At 40.4% G+C, this 22,560-nt stretch overlaps 1 protein-coding gene across 2 annotated transcripts in view; it reads right to left on the bottom strand.

Annotated features, from left to right (window-relative positions):
• LOC131140596 (mirror-image polydactyly gene 1 protein-like) overlaps positions 1-22,424 on the bottom strand; it is a 30,439-nt gene extending 8,015 nt beyond the window's left edge. The window contains exons 1-12 of one of the 2 annotated variants that reach the window (XM_058091176.1): positions 22,236-22,424; positions 17,626-17,717; positions 14,028-14,103; positions 11,922-11,954; positions 11,744-11,775; positions 11,439-11,658; positions 10,748-10,859; positions 10,573-10,672; positions 10,278-10,404; positions 5,757-5,796; positions 5,510-5,680; positions 426-479 (exon numbers count right to left, since the gene is read on the bottom strand). In XM_058091176.1, the coding sequence (XP_057947159.1) occupies positions 426-479; positions 5,510-5,680; positions 5,757-5,796; positions 10,278-10,404; positions 10,573-10,672; positions 10,748-10,859; positions 11,439-11,658; positions 11,744-11,775; positions 11,922-11,954; positions 14,028-14,103; positions 17,626-17,635 (975 nt within the window). In that variant the 5' untranslated portion in view covers positions 17,636-17,717; positions 22,236-22,424. The remainder of the gene's footprint in view (positions 1-425; positions 480-5,509; positions 5,681-5,756; positions 5,797-10,277; positions 10,405-10,572; positions 10,673-10,747; positions 10,860-11,438; positions 11,659-11,743; positions 11,776-11,921; positions 11,955-14,027; positions 14,104-17,625; positions 17,718-22,235) is intronic. The other variant, XM_058091177.1, reaches the window with a different exon arrangement.
• Positions 22,425-22,560: the final 136 nt, after the last annotated feature.

Raw genomic sequence — 22,560 nt, 5'->3', positions numbered from 1 at the left:
ATCTGAAAGCATGCAAGCCAGCCGACCTTTAACATAACGAGTTAAGGTTGCGGGAGGTGAGCGTGTGTGTGTGTGTGTGTGTGTGCGTGCGCGGCGAGGAGCGTGCACGGCGAGGAGTTACGCCACAAACAATGGCTTCAACAAAGCATCTCGACTCGAGATGGATATGGCGCATTGGGCTTCAAGCCGCGGCCCGTGTCAGCATTTGGACTCAACGTCAGCTGTTAAATTAAAACCGTCTCCAGGCACTAATCCCCGCCCCCCCCCCCCCCGACTCTCATTAAGGGACTTGGAGCGCTACATTAATAACAAAATGTCACATTTCAGCAGCAGGAAACAGACGGAGCCTAAATGCACATAACTAAAAAAAAAAACTAATAATGAAGACCACATTATCATCATCATCATCATCATCATGTGTGTACCTTGCTCGCCCTCTGCTGTCTCTCCTGCATCACTTCCTGTTCCAGTCGTCTACACTGCAGACACAAAGTTGACACAAACACATGCTAACATCATCTTCATCGACAGGAAGGTCGTGAATCTATTGGCGGGAGTGGAACCAGCAACCTGCAGCAGCACACATTTAATACGCTTGTAATGACCTGATATTACCTGAATAAACATACAGTAATGTGATTGTCATCAATAACAGGAAGGTTACGAACTTATTGGTGGGAATTGAACTAGCAACCTGCAGCAGCACACATTTAATAAGCTTGTAATGACCTGATATTACCTGAATAAACATACAGTAATGTGATTGTCATCAATAACAGGAAGGTTATGAACTTATTGGTGGGAATTGAACTAGCAACCTGCAGCAGCACACATTTAATAAGCTTGTAATGACCTGATATTACCTGAATAAACATACAGTAATGTGATTGTCATCAATAACAGGAAGGTTACGAACTTATTGGTGGGAATTGAACCAGCAACCTGCAGCAGCACAGACTTAATACGCTTGTAATGACCTGATATTACCTGAATAAACATACAGTAATGTGATTGTCATCAATAACAGGAAGGTTATGAACTTATTGGTGGGAATTGAACTAGCAACCTGCAGCAGCACACATTTAGTAAGCTTGTAATGACCTGATATTACCTGAATAAACATACAATAATGTGATTGTCATCAATAACAGGAAGGTTATGAACTTATTGGTGGGAATTGAACTAGCAACCTGCAGCAGCACACATTTAATAAGCTTGTAATGACCTGATATTACCTGAATAAACATACAGTAATGTGATTGTCATCAATAACAGGAAGGTTACGAACTTATTGGTGGGAATTGAACTAGCAACCTGCAGCAGCACACATTTAGTAAGCTTGTAATGACCTGATATTACCTGAATAAACATACAGTAATGTGATTGTCATCAATAACAGGAAGGTTACGAACTTATTGGTGGGAATTGAACTAGCAACCTGCAGCAGCACACATTTAATAAGCTTGTAATGACCTGATATTACCTGAATAAACATACAGTAATGTGATTGTCATCAATAACAGGAAGGTTATGAACTTATTGGTGGGAATTGAACTAGCAACCTGCAGCAGCACAGACTTAATACGCTTGTAATGACCTGATATTACCTGAATAAACATACAGTAATGTGATTGTCATCAATAACAGGAAGGTTATGAACTTATTGGTGGGAATTGAACTAGCAACCTGCAGCAGCACACATTTAATAAGCTTGTAATGACCTGATATTACCTGAATAAACATACAGTAATGTGATTGTCATCAATAACAGGAAGGTTATGAACTTATTGGTGGGAATTGAACTAGCAACCTGCAGCAGCACAGACTTAAGAAGCTTGTAATGACCTGATATTACCTGAATAAACATACAGTAATGTGATTGTCATCAATAACAGGAAGGTTATGAACTTATTGGTGGGAATTGAACCAGCAACCTGCAGCAGCACACATTTAATAAGCTTGTAATGACCTGATATTACCTGAATAAACATACAGTAATGTGATTATCATCAATAACAGGAAGGTTATGAACTTATTGGTGGGAATTGAACTAGCAACCTGCAGCAGCACACATTTAATAAGCTTGTAATGACCTGATATTACCTGAATAAACATACAGTAATGTGATTGTCACCAATAACAGGAAGGTTATGAACTTATTGGTGGGAATTGAACTAGCAACCTGCAGCAGCACACATTTAATAAGCTTGTAATGACCTGATATTACCTGAATAAACATACAGTAATGTGATTGTCATCAATAACAGGAAGGTTACGAACTTATTGGTGGGAATTGAACTAGCAACCTGCAGCAGCACACATTTAATAAGCTTGTAATGACCTGATATTAACTCAATAAAGGCAGGCCTCCCCCTCTTTTCTAATATTTCCCACAAGTCCCGGCAGCGGCGGGCAGATAATCCCTGAGAGATGAGGAGAGGGAGCAAGGGATGGCGAGCAGCGGGGGGGAGGAGAGGAATCCTCCAGCATGGAGTGTTCTCTCTCTTCTTCTCCGGCGGGGATTACGCTCGCATTGAAACATATTTGAGGCGCAAAGGCGGAATTAAGGTTTTACTGTGGAGGGGTGGTGTTAATGCAGAGGGGCGGGTGTTAAAAGATGGCTGACACTAGCAGGACTTAGCGGCGTGCGAGCGGCTGAGTTGGATGGCGCCGGCCCGGGTTAATGGAGCGCTAGTGGAAGGCGAGCGAGGAACAGGCAAAGATGGAGGAAAAGGTGGATTACAAATATTTATTAGAGGTGCAAAGATACGCAAAATTCATGGTGCGGTTTGGTATGTTTGTGTTATGGTTCAGTATTTTGAATTTGTCATTTGAATTTTATTGAAATTGCCAACAGTTTTCTCACCTTAAAAGTCCAGTTGTGCTGCACACACTTGGCAACATATAAGACCAAAAAATATATATAATAAAAATGTATCTGATGGAGATCCATGTGCATTCTTAGTGGGAGAGTAAATATTCCAAATAAATAAATAATATAATAACATTTTGTTAGTGATTTCAAATAACTTCATTATACAATTTATCAATATGAGTCACTTTGACCAGGATTCATGTTTCAGTTTGTAAGTGGACTTTAAATATCAATATAATATAATATAATATTATTAATATAATGTAATATAATGTAATATAATATAATATAATATAATATAATATAATATAATATAATATAATATAATATAATATAATATAATATAATATAATATAAAATATAATATATAATATATAATATATAATATATAATATATAATATATAATATAATATAATATAATATAATATAATATAATATAATATAATATAATATAATATTATATAATATTATATTATATTATTAATATAATATTATTAATATAATATAATATATAATATATAATATATAATTGGCACACACTTGGCAACATATAAGACCAAAAAATATATATAATAAAAATGTATCTGATAAAGATCCATGTGCATTCTTAGTGGGAGAGTAAATATTCCAAATAAATAAATAATATAATAACATTTTGTTCGTGATTTCAAATAACTTAATTATACAATTTATCAATATGAGTCACTTTGACCAGGATTCATGTTTCAGTTTGTAAGTGGACTTTAAATATCAATATAATATAATATTATTAATATAATGTAATATAATTAATATAATATAATATAATTAATATAATATGTAATAAAATATAAAATATAAAATATAAAATATAAAATATAATATAATGTAATATAATGTAATATAATATTATTAATATATAATATAATATAATATAATATAATATAATATAATATAATATAATATAATATAATATAATATAATATAATATAATATAATATAATATAATATAATATAATATAATATAGAACATTTCTATTCAATCTTGTCACACAACAATTGAATTGAACTCAATGGGGGTTCCAAACCCCATTCCAAACTACATTGCCAGTTGGGCGGGTATCGAAAATGTACTCTAAAAGCCCCATAAAGTAGGACAAACCAACAAACAAAAGCTTATCTTAACTCTACGTCTTTTAGCAACATGTTCGGCTGTAATATAAACTTCTACAATCGGAACGTTCTTAAAAATACGGCCATTAAATGGATCACGCCAACTGTGTTTGTGGCTCTGCTAAATGAGCAGTTAGCTTGATATGCTTTTGAACGGCACCGTTCGCTGGGCTGCGCAATATACTCCAATTGGAATCGGTGCGGTAGTTTCAATCACTGTGGTGCGAGCTAGCAGTTTGAGCACACCGGCCACGGCGATGGCAACAGCAGCGGCAGCAAGGGAGGAACGACACATGACCCGGCGGCACCATTGTGGCAACCGGAAGTCTGCTGCTGTGTTTCCTGTTGTTCGATACACATGCGTACCGAACAGTGAACCCTGTATCGAACCGTTTGATACAGATACACACATTGTTGCACCCCTAATATTTATATATATATATATTTTTTTTTACGTTTTGGACAACCCCGCTTTTATAGCAAAATAGCTTTTTGGATCCTAAGAAATGTTTTTAAATCTTAACAACACAACATGAATTATTGAATTATTGACTTAAAGTGCTCATGTCACCAAAGTATATGTTGTTATTTTTGCAGTGCAAAATATCTCCTGTGTTAGATCTGTGTTCGATTCCTGAGATATTTACCCTTTTTTTTTTTTTAGACTTGTCGTCATTGAAAAACAATCAGACAGGAGAAGAAGAAGGAGGAGATTTCATTTTGGTAAGTATGCATAGAAAACAATGATACATTTTTCAATTGATTTTTCTGTTGTTGTTATTTTTTTAGATTTTGTGCCTACTCGAGCACTCAAGCAAGTCCAAAAGATGTTATTTGGTATTATGTTCAGCACATTTCAAAAAGTGTATTGCAGGAGGATGCTTCTACCATCAGCTGCCGTGGGTATCTTTCCTCGACTCAGCTCGGGATGTGCAAGTGAAAACAAAATATAAAAAGTTAGACTGTGAAAAAGCATGCCAAAGTGGCGCTAAATAAAAAAAAAAAATTCTCAATATTTTCTCCAAACGTTGGAATAATATGGGTTTTCATCCCATATTTCAAGACAAGCTAAAAAAGGGGCCACTGTCACTCATCTTGAATTCTCTGTATGGATCTTATATCAGATATCAGAGGTGGTCGATCAACAATAAGTTTATTGAAAATGTGCCGCCACTCCAAAAAAAAAAAAAGTCCCTCATCGCACGGAAAATTTTAAGTGGGCTTTGGGATAGATCGGCCCCCCCCCTGTGTGAGTGAGTTTAACAACCCTGCTAATCTAACCACCCACTGTTCCTCAACTTGACTATTATTAATAATAATACACTTCATAATAATTCATTCTATCTGCGTCTTAATGAAGCTTTTTTATGATTTTTTATGATGTTTATGATGAATATTGCATCTAACGAGTTGTGGGGCGAGATAGAACACCATCATGTCGAGAGAGAGAGAGAGAGAGAGAGCGTGACAGGGAGAGTCACCTTGGCGAGCGACCTGTCTCTCTCGTCCATCACGGCCTTCATCTCCTGACTTGTGATGTCATGACGTCTTTGCGTTGCCTGCCGCAGACGTTGAACCAGGGCGGAGCCAAAGCGTGTGACCTCCTGCACGGAGGCGGAGTCACAAACACGCTGGAGGAGTTCCTCGACTTCCTGAAAAACAAAACAAAACAAAAAGTTACCGACCCGTCCCTAAACATGGTAGACAATTTAAAAAAAAATGACTTACCAGGTCACAGTCTTCTAACGCCATTGTGTCGGAGTCACTTCTAAACACACACACACACACACACACACATTTACATAAATTTTCTATATTACAATATATGCAGTTTCTCCCACAGTACTAAATCTACATATGGCGATGCTGGGTTGGGGTTCCACTCAATTCACATTTGCAGAAGTGAGTAAACAAGCAACACAAATATGTTTACAAATTAGGGCTGTCATGTGATTCAAATGTGTCATCACATATTTAATCGCATATTTAATCACTGCATTTCATTCATATAAAAGATAAATGACAAAAATTCAAATTCAAATCAAGCTAGAAGATATAGACACACATGTCTGAAAATGTATCTCTCTAACCGTGTTATGAGCATGAGGGCTGGGGGGCCCATCTTATCATTGGTCATACTATTTATTCTTTATATATTATTATTATTATGGGCATGCCTCCAATACTGAGCCACCATTGACAGTGTTTGTGAGTTGGGGATACATACAGTAAACCTCGGATATATCGGATTCAATTGTTCCCACTGGTTTTGTCCGATATAAGCGAAATCCGTTATATGCGTATACCGGAAAATGTCCGTTTTACGCATATATGGGATTTATATCCGGTATATGCGTAAATGGGATTTTATGCGTTATAAAAAGGCACTTCCTTGACTATGTTTCCAATGTACCTGGACGCGCAGGCAACGCTGCAAACGCTGCAAATGACGTCATATAGCGGCCTGTCACGATTCGGCGAATCGGAGCGCCACGATGCGGCCATCCGATATATGCGAGGGAAATTTCATGGAAATGCATTGGAACGGGACTGGAGATTTTGTCCGAAATAGGCGAAATCCGTTATAAAAAATCCGATATATGCAATGAATTTTTATTGGAAATGCATTACAGAAAAATCGGTTCTTTTTTATCTGTCCGTTGTGAGCGAATTTCCGATATATCCGAGTCCGATATATCCGAGGTTTACTGTATATGGTATTGGAATTACACTACTGCTCTTAAGTTAATTACGCAAAAAAACATTAATGTAATTAATGAAGTGTTAAGGCGTATTTTTGACAGCTCCAAATTACAAATTAACTTTCTTTTGCGCTTGTTTTTGTTGTTTTTTTTAATGTCACAAACAAGACTGAGCTTCCCGGGAGTGCTTTTAGCTGGAGGAGGGGCCCACAGCCACAGTCTGTAAAAGTCACTTCACTAGATTGTTACACTGATCCTTCTTGCTACATGTTCTTATTCTCGGTCAAACTAGGTATAATGTTATAATGTGTTTATGAGCGAGGGCAAACTGGTAAAACCAAGTCTATTTGAGGTGGCACTGATATGCATGTTGGTTCTTGTATGTTTCATGGTGGTTAATACTTGGTTCTTGTTCCTCGGTGGTTCACACGGGTTCTTGTTGGTTCGCGAAATGCGTTTTTGGTTCTTGTTTGTTTCATGGTGGTTCACACATGTTGGTTCTTGGTGGTTCTCGCACGTTTTTATTGGTTGGTTGTTTCTCGGTGGTTCATACAGGTTCTTCTTTATCTCTTGGTTGTTCATACAGGTTCTTCTTTATCTCTTGGTTGTTCATACAGGTTCTTCTTTATCTCTTGGTTGTTCATACAGGTTCTTCTTTATCTCTTGGTTGTTCATACAGGTTCTTCTTTATCTCTTGGTTGTTCATACAGGTTCTTGTGGTTTGTTTGTTCCGTGCTGGTTCATACAGGTTCTTGTTTGTTTCATGGTGGTTCACACGTTGGTTCTTGGTGGTTCTCGCACGTTTTTATTGGTTGGTTGTTTCTCGGTGGTTCATAGAGGTTCTTCTTTATCTCTTGGTTGTTCATACAGGTTCTTCTTTATCTCTTGGTTGTTCATACAGGTTCTTCTTTATCTCTTGGTTGTTCATACAGGTTCTTGTGGTGTGTTTGTTCCGTGCTGGTTCATACAGGTTCTTGTTTGTTGCTTTGTGGTGCACACAAGTTCTAGTAGGTTCTTATTGGTTGTTGTTAGCTTTTGGTAGTTCTAGTGGTGAAGGCGCTAAAACTGTGATCTGTTCTTCTTCTCCAGGGAAGTTCTTCATTGAGCCTGCTGCTGTTTTGCTGTAATAAACTGTAATAAGATGGCCGATGCGGCGCCGCTCTGCGGGGAACAGCAGGTAATGAAAGACCAGCCGTCTCCAATAAAGCTCCTCTAACACCACGCTTACAGCTCGGCAGCTCGCCTCACGTCGCGGCGGCGTACTTCGCACTCATGCACACACAGACACGCAGGCACAATGGTGCCAGCCAGTGCCATTACTCAGATTAGGGGTCTGAGCAACAATTAAATCCTCATTTTGGAATACTTTCTACGGTTGAACGTTGAATTGTTGAGTAAGAATTTCATAGAAATCCTTTTAATAGACAATCGACATCCCAGAATAATCACTTTCACAACAACAGACGCACGCCAACATCAATGTATAGCACACCGACGTTAACACATCATGTACACATTCACAATTTGAACGCAGTCACACACACACACACACACACACACACACACACACACACACACACATGCGCGCACACAGCCCTGACAGATGGAACATGATCGTCCATATTCGCTCCCTCATAAAAAGGATTGTGACCGCCATATCAATCACCCTTCATCCTGGACTGGGGGGAATTTTGTGTGTGTGTAGTTTTGGGGGGGTTTAATCTCTAATTAGATTTGCGTGTGTATTTGGCAGCTCCTCGGCTGACGAGAGCTCTTTTTCTCAGCTTTTGATCAAGAACTGGAGGTTTACTTTCCACAAGCCAACAAGTGAAATGTTATTGTCTTAAATAGTTTTTACACGGACCAATCACAAACATTTAACTGTTACTGATTTCATCCACGGTCTACTCGGTTTAACCAATGCGATCGGATATCTGGTTTGACAAGCCGACGTCTGCACCGGGAACAGGCGCCTGCTGATAAGAATGCGACATACATCTTTAAATGGATTGTGGAGACATGCACCAAGTACGGCAAGAGAAGCAGAAGATCTTTTAAATAACGCGAGAACCTGGGCTGCCGGGAAACGGACTGCCGCGCATGCTCCATAGCTTACCATGACTGAAGAGGAGAATGAATGTAAACAGTGGGAGGCGTGTTAGCTAGCTAGTCACCGCCCAAAAAAAAGTTTGGAATATTTTTGGATTTTACAGGAAGGATGCAAAACTGGACCAGTCAGACCAATAGAGGCTTTGTAACTTGTTTACGTTGAAATGTTGCACCTACGCTCAGTCTGAAATGTTGCACAGGATGACAATTTTAGGATGGCATTATTGACCTTTACCCTTTTCATTGCACCCATGTGACAAATAGTTCTATTGACGCTATTGACACATTTTTGCCACTTTTGAGGAGGTTTTTGCACTCTTTAATAATTATAATGGACTGAAGGTTAAGACGGGCAGCACGGTGGACGAGTGGTTAGCGCGCAGACCTCACAGCTAGGAGACCAGGGTTCGATTCCACCCTCGGCCATCTCTGTGTGGAGTTTGCATGCGTGGGTTTTCTCCAGGTACTCCGGTTTCTTCCCACATTCCAAAAACATGCTAGGTTAATTAGCCACTCCAAATTGTCCATAGGTATGAATGTGAGTGTGAATGGTTGTTTGTCTATATATGTGCCCTGTGATTGGCTGGCCACCAGTCCAGGGTGTACACCGCCTCTCGCCCGAAGACAGCTGGGATAGGCTCCAGCACCCTCTGTGACCCTCGTTAGGATAAGCGGTAGAAAATGAATGAATGAATGAATGAATGAATGAATGAATGAAGGTTAAGACAGGCGGCACGGAAGTCGAGTGGTTAGCGCGCAGACCTCACAGCTAGGAGACCAGGGTTCGATTCCACCCTCGGGCCATCTCTGTGTGGAGTTTGCATGTTCTCCCCGTGCATGCGTGGGTTTTCTCCGGGTACTCCGGTTTCCTCCCACATTCCAAAAACATGCTAGGTTAATTGGCGACGCCAAATTGTCCATAGGTATGAATGTGAGTGTGAATGGTTGTTTGTCTATATGTGCCCTGTGATTGGCTGGCCACCTCTCGCCCGAGACATTCCAAATATAACAGGCAGAAAAATATCGATATAAAATTCATTCATTCATTTTCTACCACTTATCCTCACGAGGGTCACAGTGGGTGCTGGAGCCTATCCCAGCTGTCTATTAGGGCGAGAGTCGGGGTACACCCCGGACTGGTGGCCAGCCAATCCCAGGGCACATATAGACAAACAACCATTCACACTCACATTCATACCTATGGACAATTTGGAGTGGCTAATTAACCTAGCATGTTTTTGGAATGTGGGAGGAAACCGGAGTACCCGGAGAAAACCCACGCATGCACGGGGAGAACATGCAAACTCCACACAGAGATGGCCGAGGGTGGAATTGAACTTCGATATAAAATATAGAATGTAAAATATTGATCCATCGAACAAAAAGATGTTCGTTTAGCACGTTTGAAGACGCTAGTGCGTGTGTGCGTGCGTGTTACCTAGCATCTTGCTGCAGTTGACTGACACGATGTAGAGCCTCATCTCGCTCCTGATTGGCCAACAATACTCGAGACATCAGTGCCTCGTCTCTGTCCTTGTGAGCACATAACAGCTGGTCCAGCAACTCTGACAAGTGAGGACATTTTGACGTACATGAAAGACATTTAGAGATGTTTTAAGTGTTTTATTAGTAATTACATTTACATATTACATATTACATATTACATATTGTGTGTGTATGCATGTGTGGATTAAGACGTGTCCCCATGAAGAAATGATTTTTCTGGTCCTCACCTGAAGGTCTTTCCCAGGCTTCGGCTTCCTTCTGCTCCGCCCTCAGCTCCACCTCCCTCCTCTGTAGCTCCTCCTCCTTCAGGCTCAGCTGGTCAAGCAGCTGGAACAAAGAGTCGGGTGTTCATGTACCGTGGTTGTGGTGGTGTGGTGGGGTTTCAGTGGTGGCCTTTCCAACCTTCTTGTTGGTGTCTCTCAGTGCATCCAGCTCCCTGAGTAACAGCGCCACCTTCTTGTCTCTGTCCAGAGGTGGAACCTGGTCAGAAGACGCTCTGGCGTCTTGATGGCCGCTGGAGGAAACAATAGGATTAGGCCGGTTAGGTCCACGTGGACAGAACGAAGACATGTTTCAGATTTGTCCATCATGGACCACTCAGTCTCGGGTAGCGCCCAGTTTGGGAACCAGCTAGAGTCTAGAGTGTTTGTACCCTGCCACCGCTTGATCTGGAAGCTGTCAGGTCAGTTGTTTCGGGGGCGGCTCGCGGCCTGAGAAGATGTGAGGTGATGGGATGGAGGCAGGCTCTTTAATAAGAAGCTGCAGAATTTCTCTCATATCACCTTAAAGGTCACACTTCTTCTTAGCGTAATAAAGCGTGTAAATAATATATGTTAATTGACTGTTTCTAATATCAAGTCCTCTTAATCAACTTTTCCTTTCCTATTTCGGTCTCTCATAAAAATGTCAATTTAATATTCACATTGATGTTTTTGTCAAAAAGACAAAGAAAGATGAAGTTTAATCAAATGTGTAATCAGCTTTTCAATAACGCTTACAGGGTCCAAAATTAAAGTTGACTGTTGTGTCCTTATAAATGTTGCAATGTGTTTCTTTATGTTTGCTGACTCAATTCCACATTCGTTAAGCTCACCTGCTGACGAGTCCACTCGCTGATGGACCTGCAGAGGCAGCAGACTGTCCTCCTCCATCCCACATCTCAGGCCACAGAGGAGAGCGTGTATTGGGTGAAAGGTCCGCCTCCATGTCTCGGACACCTCCTGAGGTTCTGGAGGACACCTGATGAACCGCCCCGCTGTGTGACGGAAGCGGGGGGCAGCTGGAACGCGGAGAGCTTGGGAGAACCTGGAGGACTGGGGATTGAACAAGACGGTACTGGTTGACAAAAGAGAAGAAGCTCACAAGGACTCTGAGAAGGTCTGCAAGAAACCTGCTTACCTGCAGGCCGTTCAGCTGGCTCTGGACTGGATCTGCGAGGAATGAGAAAAAAAATCGACACATTTTTAGCAAACAGTCCTGTGACATATTTTACACCAGGGGGCGCAAGCACTATTTAACTGTTCAGCTCATTCAGGCACACTATGCATCTACAACAGGGGTCTCAAACTCAATTTACCTGGGGGCCACTGGAGCCAGGGTCGGGGCAAGGCTGGGCCGCATCAGGTTTTCCAAAAAAAAAAAAAAAAAAAACGCATTTATTAAAAACAGAAAAATATACAAACTTTTTCAGTTCTTTGGTTCTGCACAAAATAAGATGAAAAATAAATAAATCAAGAATAAAGAAAATCAATCAATCAGTAATAAATAAATATAATAATAATAATAATAAAAACTTAAGAAAGCACATATAGTTGGTGGGTAGACAAATGATTTTTTTCATATTAAAATGAACAAAGCATTATTAGAGCCCTGTAGACATGACAAAACACGACTATAGTCACATTTATACTCTTTTTATTTACAACATATTGCGCAACTGCAGGGTCTTGAGACACATGCTAACTCGCAAACTAGAGAGCTAGCCACCTAAACGGTAGCCTTCGAGTTATTTCCTTTCAACTTAAAAAGCCAAAAACTTACCACTTCCACACGGATAGGGAGGATAACTATTAACAGTTATTTAACCTTTAACATGAACATGAATCAAACGTAATAATTTGTTCTGGGTACATGATACCATACAGCATCCATATCAAAGTTGCGCGGGCCGCACTAACATTGAACTTTCATATCAAGGCGGGGGCCTCAAACTAGTGTCCTGCGGGCCACATTTGGCCCGCGGGCCGCGTGTTTGAGACCCCTGACCTACACTATACCTGTCCACACTAGAGGTGTACACCATACACAAAATTGGGTCTTTGAGACACGACAAAATTTTAACACTACTTTTAAGTAATATTAATGATGATTATAATGATGGTAATAATGATAAAGATTATAACAATAATGATAATAATTATAATAATAATAATAATAATATTACAATGATAATAACAGGGGAAACAAGACAGTGGCATGAACATGATTATATCCTGTAAAAAGGGGTAGGCATTTATAAGCTTTTGCTTCTGCCTACTCCTTTTGGGCTTGGGATCAGAAAGCTGAATACAAATGTAAATAATGGAAAGTTATATTTTGATTGATGTAAGAAAAGCACTGTAATGTTTCACATATTTGCCCAAATAAAGGGAAAAAAAAAAAAAAAGAAATTTACAATGAAAAAACATGTCAGAAAATATCGCAATCCGCTAATTCCGACTAAGTTCCACTCTGTGGAACACATACACACACACACATACACTGTGTGTATGTTACTGGTGTGACGTCCACCCACTGAGACAAAGACACTGCATGACTGACACAAGGGCTCACTCTGTTCATCCCATCGTTGTATGGAACAAACTTACCAAGGTGAGGAACCCCAATGCACAGAGTGAGTCCTCTGCCTCCATATTTGGTGGCGAGATATGAGGAAAACAGAAACAGATGCACATGGCGATATACCGAAGCTGGCAAAATGATTGAGTTTATTTTCATTTATTGTGTGACTAATTCACTAATCTATTATTGTCCCAGGCCAAGTGCCTTCATGAGATATCTTCTTTCCTGAATGGGAAATCTTCACGTTTTAATCTTGGGAGATCCTGGTGACACCCTTAATTTACATTAATCCACACCATAACACTATAATGGACTACAAGAGCATCAAAATGAAGTTTGAGTGAGAACTACAAAATGGAAGAAATGCAAAATAACTCCATGATTGTGAGGGAGTTCAAGGGAGGAGCTGGTCCGTGATGTCAAGAGAGCACAGTCAGCAAGGAAAAGCTTTAGGATGACACTTTACCGCCATGAATAGAGGTCCTGCAGCGCCTGCAAGGTCCTGCTGCTCAAGACGACGCATGTACAGACCAGTCTGAACTACTGACATGATAACGCCTGATTGACTTGGGATGAGAAGGACATGTGGTCACAAGACGTGTTTGAAGACATAGAAATGGCAAAGTCAGGCTCGGAGGGGGAAACATTCTGATTTGGGGATTTCACAAGCTAAACTCTCCCCTTAGATGTGTGCAACCATCATAACCAGTGGTACCTCGATTTGAGTGTCCCAACAAGTTTTTGAGGTATGAGCTTTGCTGGCTCCAGATACCTCATCTGGAACTGCAAGGCCATAATACACCATGCCTCTTTCAGGGGGCACTGCAGATCATGTCATTACCTGTAAGTGGGGCTCAGTTTTTGCTGTCCAGGTGAAGGAAGTCGCTGTCGAAGCTCTTGGTTCACTTGCGGGTTATCTGCGAAGATTGAAGATGAAAAAGGTTTTCTGGAAATATCTGATATTCCCAGATAAATATATTCCCGGGGCATTGGATCCATCACAACCGGGCTGTTCAGGTTGTCTTAGAAGACGTTTGGTCTCTCATCTGAGCTGGCTTCATCAGTTCCTGTTGAACGACTCGGCGGGACGCACGCATAGGACAGCTCTCGGCGAAACGTCTTTTAGAACCTGAACAGTCCGGTTGTGATGTGTTTGAATGCCAGTTCGATGCCCTGGATGAATGAGAATTTTCACAGGCATCTGAGACGTTTTAGCAGATCAGCCCAACTACAGTAAACCTCGGATATATCGGACTCGGATATATCGGAAATTCGCTCACAACGGACAGATAAAAAAGAAGCGATTTTTCTGTAATGCATTTCCAATAAAAATTCATTGCATATATCGCATTTTTAATAACGGATTTCGCCTATTTCGGGCAAAATCTCCAGTCCAAGAACATGTAGCAGGAAGGATCAGTGTAACAATCTAGTGAAGTGACTTTTACAGACTGTGGCTGTGGGCCCCTCCTCCAGCTAAAAGCACTCCCGGGAAGCTCAGTCTTGTTTGTGACATTAAAAAAAACAACAAAAACAAGCGCAAAAGAAAGTTAATTTGTAATTTGGAGCTGTCAAACATACGCCTTAACACTTCATTAATTACGTTAATGTTTTTTTGCGTAATTAACTTAAGAGCAGTAGTGTAATTCCAATACCATATACAGTAAATCTCGGATATATCGGACTCGGATATATTGGAAATTCGCTCACAACGGACAGATAAAAAAGAAGCGATTTTTCTGTAATGCATTTCCAATAAAAATTCATTGCATATATCGGATTTTTTATAACGGATTTCGCCTATTTCGGACAAAATCTCCAGTCCCGTTCCAATGCATTTCCATTAAATTTCCCTCGCATATATCGGATGGCCGCATCGTGGCGCTCCGATTCGCCGAATCGTGACAGGCCGCTATACGACGTCATTTGCAGCGTTGCCTGCGCGTCCAGGTACATTGGAAACATAGTCAAGGAAGTGCCTTTTTATAACGGATAAAATCCGATATATGCGTAAAACGGACATTTTCCGGTATACGCATATAATGGATTTCGCTTATATCGGACAAAACCAGTGGGAACAATTGAATCCGATATATCCGAGGTTTACTGTAATATCATTGTTGGCTTCGTTGACGCCATTATAGCTCGTCCCCTCAATAAGTTCTGTACTTCAGTAGGCATTAGTAGTGGTAATAGTATTCTTGTTATTTACATATTACAATGATTGTGGCTTGCAGTGGTCTATAGTCTGGTCTAGGTCCTGATTCTGATCATGATACTAGTTCTTTCTGATTCGAACTGGTCTTTGATCTTGTGTCCGATCCTGGTCTTGTGTCTCACCCTGTCGGGTCCAGGTTGTGACTTTGGTGTTAAGCAGGAAGCTGCATTACGGACTTTTTAGTCACTTTGAAAGTTGGCTGATACGTCCTCTGGTCTCTTGTGGACTCTCATGAATGTGAACAGTTTCAGACAGAGTCATAACGAGCTTAAATCCTTCTAAATGAGCCTTCACGCCTCGCACTTCCTTTGAAGTCTTGTCAAAGATGGAAAAATGTGCGGAAAAAAGGGGAAACGCAAAGGCCAATCAGGGGTCCAATCTCAGTTAACCAATGAGGAGGAAGAGACGGCGGCAGGGGTGCTGCCCCCTCCCCCCCCTCATGAAATAGAAACTAAACTCCATTAATTTTTTAAGCTTCATTAATAGATTTTGTGCGCCAGGCGCGGCGCAGGAAGTTTGCGGTGTTTTCCAGCTGACTGCATGAATATTAATGACAGTGTCGAGCTGATTAAATAAGCTTCAGCTCAAATCCAACACAATCCAGCTCTGATCTTTCCCGCCGCGCCGCCGCTGCCGTGAATTTCCATGGCGACATTACTTGAAGAAGAACACACACAATAAAAGTGCCGCACGCTAACGCTAAGCCTTCGCTCCTCGTTCGGCAAAACAAACTCGGACAATCACATCGAATTCATCACAAATCAACAACACCGTTTCGTATAGTCATTAGACACTGCACATGCTCGTTTGGAAAACACTGAAATGCTAAATGCTAACGAACTGAGGTGTACTAAAATACACATTAACAAATTGTAGAAGCAAATTCTTTGTTTTAAAAAAAAGTATTGTGAATTTGTGAAAATGACAAATTCTTTAAAACAAGATTAATCACATTTTCAATGAATTAATCACCATTTACAACCATTTAGGTATACTTCAGGGTTGAAAATGAATAAATTACTGTGATGTCTTGTATTCTTCATGCTAGGAGTGACACTACCATTTGAAATACACTACTTTTTTTTTTGTATTTGTACAATGTATCGGTATCGGCTCGGTATTGCCGATACCAGCCGGAATTTTATTCGGTATCGTTTTAGAAAAGAAAGCTGCAGACAACAACAAAGCCATGACATCTGTTCTAGATTATTTTTAGCAGTGATAATAATCGATACCAGACTAATTAGTGTTACTGATTATATTTTCTGTTACATCTGCTGTACAACATACATGGAATTATTACATGTACTAGATACGCTTATTCCATACACACATAAACAACATGCAGGATCACACACACACACACACACACACACACACTCACACTTGCTGTGTGTTTTATTGCAAAGGGTGGCTTTATCTATTTTTGATCAACTGAAGTAGCCTCTGTGCTCGCATCATGTGCTAGCGTGTGTGTGTGTGTGTGTGTGTGTGTGTGTTGGACCACCCAGTCTGCAGATTAAAAGCTTCACATGCCCCCCCCCCCTCCATTCACTCTCAGTCTTTTCATTACATTTATCTGTGTGTGTGTGTGTGTGTGTGAGCGCTTTGATCAATACGTGCATTCTGCGCTGTTATTGACAAGCATCACCCGCAGGGGGCGTCAAATGCTTCTTTTATTGCAAACAGTTCAATTGTCGATAGTAATTAAGGAATGAATAAAGTGCATTGTCATCTTTTGGCCAAGAGATCCAAGAGTTGTTTCCATGGAAACGGCTCATCATGATCCCGACTGCATTGTAATAACCAGAAGACAGCGTTACAGCTTGCGATGTGGCATAAATTGGTGGCTATGTTGAAGTAGTAGTGATTTGGACTTCTTAAGGTTATGGACTTGAACTTTCAATTAGCTGATGAACATCCAGTTTGAGTAGATATGTAGTTTTGTTGTTTTATTTAAAATGTGCTTACAATCCACCAGCATAAAATACATTTTCCCCGACTTCAGATATTGTACAATATTGTATTTGAGTCAAAAAGATTATTCTGAAAATGTCTAATAGCTATTACGTTGCTGTGTAGACACAGCGCCACTCAGTGGAAGAAATCCCACACTACACCTTTGTCACATGTTGAAAACATTTAGATTACTTTGTCATGTTGAACAAAGAATAAAGTTAGTGAAGGTGGTGACATTTTTTACACACATGTTGTTGTTTACCTCTGTACATGTCCACCAGCGAGTCTCGGAACTCCTTGCTTGGCGTCCATGTTGGCAAACTGGTCTGGTCTGGATTCTCCGAATTGTTTTTTCTGTGGGGAAAAAAATATCATCACTTTTTCTGACAGAACTATTTGCCTCCATGGTGCAGAAATGTTCTGTGACGCTTTATTTTACACACATACACACACACACACACCACTTACTGTTCACACCCAGCAATGGGAATAGAAAACTGGTTCTTGTTGAGAACTGGTTCTCAGTGTTTCAGTTCATTTTTTTTTTTTGACAACAATTCCCTTAATTTTATCTGCCCCAGAGATGGGCACCATAAAAAAAAATAAAAAAATTCCCCAACCCTATTGGCACCACATATGATATGGACACCCTAGTATTCTGACCCTAGTATTCTCCCCAAGTCTTACTATGCTATCAAAACGAAATGCTGACTCATCGTGTTCATCTTACTGGTGGAGCAGCTGCAGCTGGAGATGACACATCTTCTTTTTAGCTTTCTGCACCGCAAGATGAACATCCGCCACTTTTCCGCAAGATGCCATGGACACAAGAGTCTTCATGGAAACCGGTAAACTGTACGCTCACTGTGATTGGCTAAGTGGGCACGCTGAAATTATTGATGAGTTCACAGGATCAGGTGACCAAAATAATACCTTTAATGAAACCAGCGTCAAGAAGAGACTTCACACGGCAGTCAGTCAATCGAGCTAACAACTGATAATACTTTCAAAAGACAACTACGGAATTATTCGCTCGTGTTTTGCTTGTCAAGCAGTTTGTTTAGCAGCTCCACATCCACTCGGTGTTTCATCACGAGTCGTCCGTTCAGGTGGAAGACAGGAATGTCCCACTTGTACTTGTCCCACCAAACTCGGTTCTCTGGAAGACTTATGTCCACCTGCTGGAGGACAAACTGACAGACACAACCTCGGTGAGGAGTCCGTGTCAGATCCAATTATCATTTATCATTAAGAGAATCATTTGGATCATTCACTTTGTGTTTGAACGGCTCCAGAACCTCTTTGGCTTGTTCGCAGAGTGGACATGGATCCTAAAAAAAAAAAAAAAACGACAAAAAACGGATTTTATTGATCAATTTACCGAGTACAATGATCAGTACTAGCAAGCTTTTTGACTACTGCTTTGTACGTTAATTTGTGACATTAGCTTCAACAAATAAAGTTTTTTCAAACGCCACTTTCAAGGCACAAAAAAAGTCTTTCTGGTGTTACCTTGGTGAACAGAGTGAGAACAGGTAAGCGGGTGACGCAGTACCGTCTGACACATGACACACTTTGGAGCAAAAACATTACAATCTGAGAAGAGAAGAACACAAACAGGGGCTAACCTGGGGGGGTCACACCATCTATCGCAGCAGCTGACCAATCGCGGAGCAGGCAAGCCAACAAATTGTGTTTCAGGGTGACATCGCTGCAAGGTTATTACAACGCCTCCCACCGTCCCAGCATGCAATCCATTCCAGGTATGTTTAATTTAGGGCCGGCATCCATTTGGCGGTGTGCCTTTGTGACGTCATCATGGTGTGCGAAGGTGGTCCAAATTTGTCAAAGGGTCCTTCCAATGCATCTTTCTCTGGCTGCGTTTGGAAGTGTTCATCTAGACCAGGTGTCTCAAACATGCGGCCCGCGGGCCAAATGTGGCCCGCAGGACACTAGTTTGAGGCCCCCGTCTTGATATGAAAGTTTAATGTTAGTGCGGCCCGCGCAACTTTGATATGGATGCTGTATGGTATCATGTACCCAGAAAAAATATTACATTTGATTAATTCATGTTAAAGGTTAAATAACTGTTAATAGTTATCCTCCATATCCGTGTGGAAGTGGTAAGTTTTTGGCTATTTAAGTTGAAAGGAAATAACTCGAAGGCTACCGTTTAGGTGGCTAGTTCTCTAGTTTGCGAGTTAGCATGTGTCTCAAGACCCTGCAGTTGCGCAATATGTTGTAAATAAAAAGAGTATAAATGTGACTATAGTCGTGTTTTGTCATGTCTACAGGGCTCTAATAATGCTTTGTTCATTTTAATCAGAAAAAAAAATTGTCTACCCACCAACTATATGTGGTTTCTTAATTTTTTATTATTTTCCATTTTATTATTATTATTATATTTATTTATTACTGATTGACTGATTTTCTTTATTCTTGAGCTTATTTTGTGTAGAAAAATAAAAATGAAGATATTTGAGAACAGTGGAATGTTTTATCAGAGCTTTTCTTGTAGAAAATCGGAACCAAAGCAAAGTTCTGTTCTGTTTTTAATAAATGCGTTTTTTTTTGTTTGTTTTTTTGGAAAACCTGATGCGGCCCAGTCTCGCCCAGACCCGAGCTCCAGTGGCCCCCAGGTTTGAGACCCCTGATCTAGACTATCCTTCATGGACGTCCGTACCAACATTCTTCTGTGCCCAGCAACATGGCGGCGCAAAGCGGAGATGATAAAATACAACGTCTAACAGGGAAGCCATTCACAGATGGAGAATACGTGACAGAATCGTGAAAATGAAAAGAAGATATCTCTATCCAGAGACAGTCAAGGACGGGACCAACAAAAGTTATTGATGACAACTCAGGCAGGGCGTAAATACTCGTGAGCAAACAAAACTTAAATGCAGAAATGTCAACTCCGATGAGCTTTTTCATGTTCAAGTTGGCTACATTTTGTTTTAATTTCACTGAAAAAGGCTAAGAGGTTAGTGTTGAAATTATTTCAGAGCAGGCCTACACAAGCTCGATGCACTTTTATTTCAATTTTGTTGTTGTAACAGGTCAAATTTAAACTTTAACAGGTTCATAAGCTGTTATAATGTTTTGAGGCTCCAATTTTATTGGAAGAGAAGCCTAAATGGCCGCCCCTGCCCTATCGCGTTGTCTTCAGGGAACGTACGAACTAAAACAATTCAACTCAACACTTTATGTAGGCTACATGTTGTTGAAATTATTATAGAAATATGCGAGTGTGCGTGGTGTGTTGAATAAAAGACACAAAATACTCAAAAACATACTCAACAAAGAAACTCAGACAGCAGTGAACGCTTATCTTCCATGTTAGTATAAACGTAGAAGATGAAAATAGCGCTTCTAACACGCCGCGGTGTTTCTACATTGGTTGAAGGTGATTTGAAACTTGATCAGCTTATTCATTTTCAAAAAGGCATAACTTTTTAAAAGGAAAATGGCTTTTTTTTTATGTTTCCAAAATCATTTGCACTCACGTATTTTCCCTTTTCTGTGGGTTCAAAAGAGGGAAAACCAGTTAGCACAAGGAAGCTAACAATGCACGTAACAGGATGCACCTGGATCACCTATAAGGCCCTCTATAATAAAACACCATCAATGTCCCATTTACTACACAAGGTGACCTACATATCAATCAAGCTATTTTTGACACTATTGTAGAAGTACTTTTCTGGCATAGTGACACCGTGCCTCAGTCACAACGCATCATGCCACTACCGAGATGGCACAGAAACTCCCGGAGTTGCTGAGTCAGCAGTTGGAACTGAATTTACCAGTTCAACAAGGAGCACAAGTACTGTGCTGGAAGATACGGCCATCCCATCAGTCAGCATCCCAGCCAGAGGGGACATGGCGACTGTTTTGTTCTGTTATTTCGTCAGCGAATGAGTATGGGTTCGTGTTTCACGATATAACTGGCTCTGCTAAGCTTCCAGACAAATTAGTTGCTGCATGGGGGGGGGGGGGGGGGGGGGGGGGGGTAAAAGTAAAACTAGTCTGTCATGATTAGTGACAGTGGCGTCATTAGGCCTATTTTAGGGGGGTTTCATTCTTTACAAAAAAAAAATCTCTTACAAATTTTATATAATAGGGCAAAAGCAGGCTAATAAGGAAGCCAATAAGCAGGCGAATACTAGCCTACTGCTAGTAGTAGTAGTAGTATTAGTAGCCTTAGTAGTAGTAGTAGCAGTAGTAGTAATAATCAGAAGAAGTATCTCTACTAAATCTGTCCAAAAGTGGGAAAGTTATATCCCGCTTCTTCTTCCTTATTTGTTTTTTTGGATTTTTTTTTTAATGTCTACTACATTCATTCATATCCTGTGCATCTCCAAGGGGGCCCCCCCCCCGCACTCAGAACCTAGTGACGCCCCTGATTAGTGATAGCAAATCTATGTTGATGTTGTTGACGGATGTGAATGTTCCGGACTTCCGGTCATGCTTTAAATGACTAAAATATGGCAAAAATACAACAAGTATTACATGTTATCATGAATGTACCCGATACAACATGGTTACAGCATGTATATAAAACAATACAATGTTGTTTTAGACGGTTTTTGGACGGTTTTATAGGCGGAATAGACGGATCCCATCACTTTGTTAACTGGCTCGTGCAGCTTTTATTATTTACAACGCACAGAAAAGCCAAAGACGCGAGTGGCAAACGTCTTGAATTCATATCACATTGACTCAAAATTCGGTTCAAAGTTACACCAAGAACCCGAGTCGCATTTTATATGCTGGCCAATTTGATGGTCGAAACAATACCGCTCTTAACGTCCTCCAATACATAATAGTGTCACGTGAACTGCTCGTATGCTAACTGTCAGAAAGTCAACTCACCGACTGAAACCGCAACGAAGAGAATTCCTCACAATGTGTGACCAACGTCACAAACAAAAGAACGTTTCTTGAGGGATTGGAGCAGCACAAAGACGTTTTTTTTTTAGCTTTCGGAGAAGCACAAAAGACAAATGAAACAAAACTTTAACTTGAATTACTGCCGTTGCTACTTCCGCTTCCGCTTCGTCTTCTTCGTTGGATTTGTTAGCAACAAACTTTTAGGCGCACTAGCGCCACGCTCTGAAATACTTCGGGAACATTTTCGTGTGGAATTGAAATCCTGCATATTTTATATCGTAAGAATTCCAAAATTCATTCAAAATGT

The sequence above is a fragment of the Doryrhamphus excisus genome, chromosome 13, assembly GCF_030265055.1.
Source record: "Doryrhamphus excisus isolate RoL2022-K1 chromosome 13, RoL_Dexc_1.0, whole genome shotgun sequence".
Lineage (NCBI taxonomy): Eukaryota > Metazoa > Chordata > Actinopteri > Syngnathiformes > Syngnathidae > Doryrhamphus > Doryrhamphus excisus.
The sequence above is the reverse complement of the archived record's forward strand: the minus strand, read 5'-3'. Positions and strand labels throughout refer to the sequence as shown.